Source organism: Filicampus tigris, chromosome 15 (assembly GCF_054856515.1).
Source record: "Filicampus tigris isolate MCC_2025a chromosome 15, RoL_Ftig_1.0, whole genome shotgun sequence".
Taxonomy (NCBI): Eukaryota; Metazoa; Chordata; class Actinopteri; order Syngnathiformes; family Syngnathidae; genus Filicampus; species Filicampus tigris.
Window position 1 is genome coordinate 905,001 of NC_141231.1, and position 2,500 is coordinate 907,500.

At 39.4% G+C, this 2,500-nt stretch overlaps 1 protein-coding gene across 5 annotated transcripts in view; it reads right to left on the bottom strand.

The window, feature by feature from the left end:
• Positions 1 to 2,500, bottom strand: part of mvb12ba (multivesicular body subunit 12Ba) — a 68,793-nt gene that overhangs the window by 29,762 nt on the left and 36,531 nt on the right. For 4 of the 5 annotated variants that reach the window (XM_086053278.1, XM_086053280.1, XM_086053277.1 and 1 more), the window contains one exon: positions 60 to 203. The exons of the other annotated variant lie outside the window; for it this stretch is intronic. In XM_086053278.1, coding sequence (XP_085909404.1) covers positions 60 to 203 — 144 coding nt within the window. The remainder of the gene's footprint in view (positions 1 to 59; positions 204 to 2,500) is intronic. 5 annotated transcript variants of the gene reach the window in all.

A 2,500-nucleotide genomic window follows, 5' to 3' on the forward strand; every position in this document is an offset into this window, starting at 1 on the left:
GATAAAAAAAAGTACAAATCAACATTAAGTAGCAAAGAGACAAATATGAGTAGGCATACTTAGTCAATGAAGCTGGTGGGGCAGGGGCTGAAGTGGAGGTAGAATTCACATTCTGGACGTCAGTCACGGCTGATGTGTGAGAGGAGTCCTGAGTTCGCGGCACAGTTCCCATACGATACCAGATCCCCATGTTGTTTAGCTCTCTGTTCAATAAAAAAGTTTAAGGTTACGCAACCATTAACATTCATTCATTCATTCATTCATTCATTCATTATCCATACCGCTTATCCTCACAAGGGTCGCGGGCGTGCTGGAGCCTATCCCAGCTGTCTTTGGGCAGTAGGCGGGGGACACCCTGAATTGGTTGCCAGCCAATCACAGGGCACACAGAGACAAACATCCGCACTCACAATCACACCTAAGGGCAATTTAGACAGTCCAATCAACTTACCATGCATGTTTTTTGGAATGTGGGAGGAAACCGGAGTACCCGGAGGAAACCCACGCAGGCACGGGGAGAACATGCAAACTCCACACAGGGAGGCCGGAGCCGGGATCGAACCCACGACCTCTGAACTGTGAGGCGGACGTGCTAACCAGTCGACCACCGTGCCGCCTCAACCATTAACATATAAAAGTTAAACCTAAAAAGCATGGACTGGTACGAATTACTGATTATTCACAACAACTTTTGAGAAACGTGTAAAGTGCATTTATGATACTTGTTAAGACTTTTGAATTAATGGACAGATTTATTAAGCTGACATATAATATTGAGGTAAATGTGAAACAATGATTTCTTAGTTTCTCACGTTTGAACTTCATTTATTTGTTATTCCTTTTTTATTCGTGTATGTGAATGTCCGCGGTGTTGTGTACGCATGCACGGTGCCAAGGTTACAAATACCAGCTGACTGTCGTTTGTCATTTCATCTCAACCGTCAATCAGGAGCACACAACCCGTTGATATGTGGTCATCTACTAACACAGATTCTCATGCCATTTTTGTTATTTATATACTTTTCATTAGCGTCTATTATTATGTGTCCGCACCAGCACTCAAAACTATGTTTAAACGGGGAGTTTATGTAATTTGCAAGTTGCGGACGCTCGAGCACGGAGATGCATCGAGGCGCACGCCATCGATCATGGCAATATGAGTAACTGATATTTTATTCTTGCACCATGGTGGATTGGACGTTGTAACTGCTACATCAACTGCAGTGTCTTTGTTGAAGTCTGTGCAGAAGCGATTTTGTGGGCAGCGCATTTTTTGGTTACCGGTGACTGGCAGCGGGGACACGTGCCCATGAGCCAGTGGCGCTACGCATTTTGGGTAATGTAGTTAATTGTAGTTGGTAATGATTATTTTGAACACGTTTTGTGATTAAAATAAAATTAAATCTTTTGTTGAAATAATGACGATATGCTATGCATTTTCAACACTACTGAGAGTTATAAGTAAATATAAATATCAATCTTGTATAATAATTGTTATCATGTGATTTATTAGTATCATATGTAATTTATTAGAAGATACCATCATAGTGAAATCTTGTTTATCTGTTTTGTTTCAGGTTTATGACCTGTGGTTTATTGTTCAATAAACAAAAACAAACACAAGTTGTGACTGGTGTGTGCTTCTGATGAGCTCATTCAGAGGGCAAAACTAAAATATGCCAACAATACTTGATGCCTGATATATTAAATATCTGTGTGCACTAAAATGGCCACAATTTTGGTTGTGGACTCCAACAAATGTAGAAACTGATATGGCTGGATGATTAATCAAAATTTAATCATGGTTTGTATTTTGGCTTGTCTCTAGCTTTAAAATGGTATAATCGAAGAAAAACTAATAATGTGCAGAACGGTGTGGTGCATTTAGAAGTTCCTGATGTGAAAGTACCCTGAATGCGCCATGTTGTTTGCATAGCAAGCGTGTAGCATGAATGTGATTCTGTCCATGAGCGTGACAAACTAAATACAACAAAAAGAATTACACACATTGTATATTTAAATACAAAATATACTTAATTTTTAAATCATCGCTAGCACTAAGGCTCAAGTCAATGGAGTATCTCATTCAAATATTAATGGAAAATTAGCATAAACTTAGAGTGATATTCCTTCAAATAACGAGTATTCACAAATACTTATACAAATACTTCCCAATCTGTGAAAAATGACATATTAATATTGTTCAATCACAACTGTTCTCATTCTATGTACTCCAACCATGCATGGCACCACATTGCCCCTAAGAGGTGAAAATGCGCAGGAACAGCCGGTATTTGTCTTACTTTTTACAATTGCTATTGTAGTATATTCTTATTTTACTACTCTCACATATTTTATTGTTGTCATGTCAAGTTACCGTATTTTCCGGACTATAAGCCGCAACCTTTTTCCTAGGTTTTGAGCCATGCGGCTTATAGTCCGGTGCAGCTATTCTGTGAATTTTTCTTCCTCCGCTCGGGGCGCTCCAACCGGAATTACA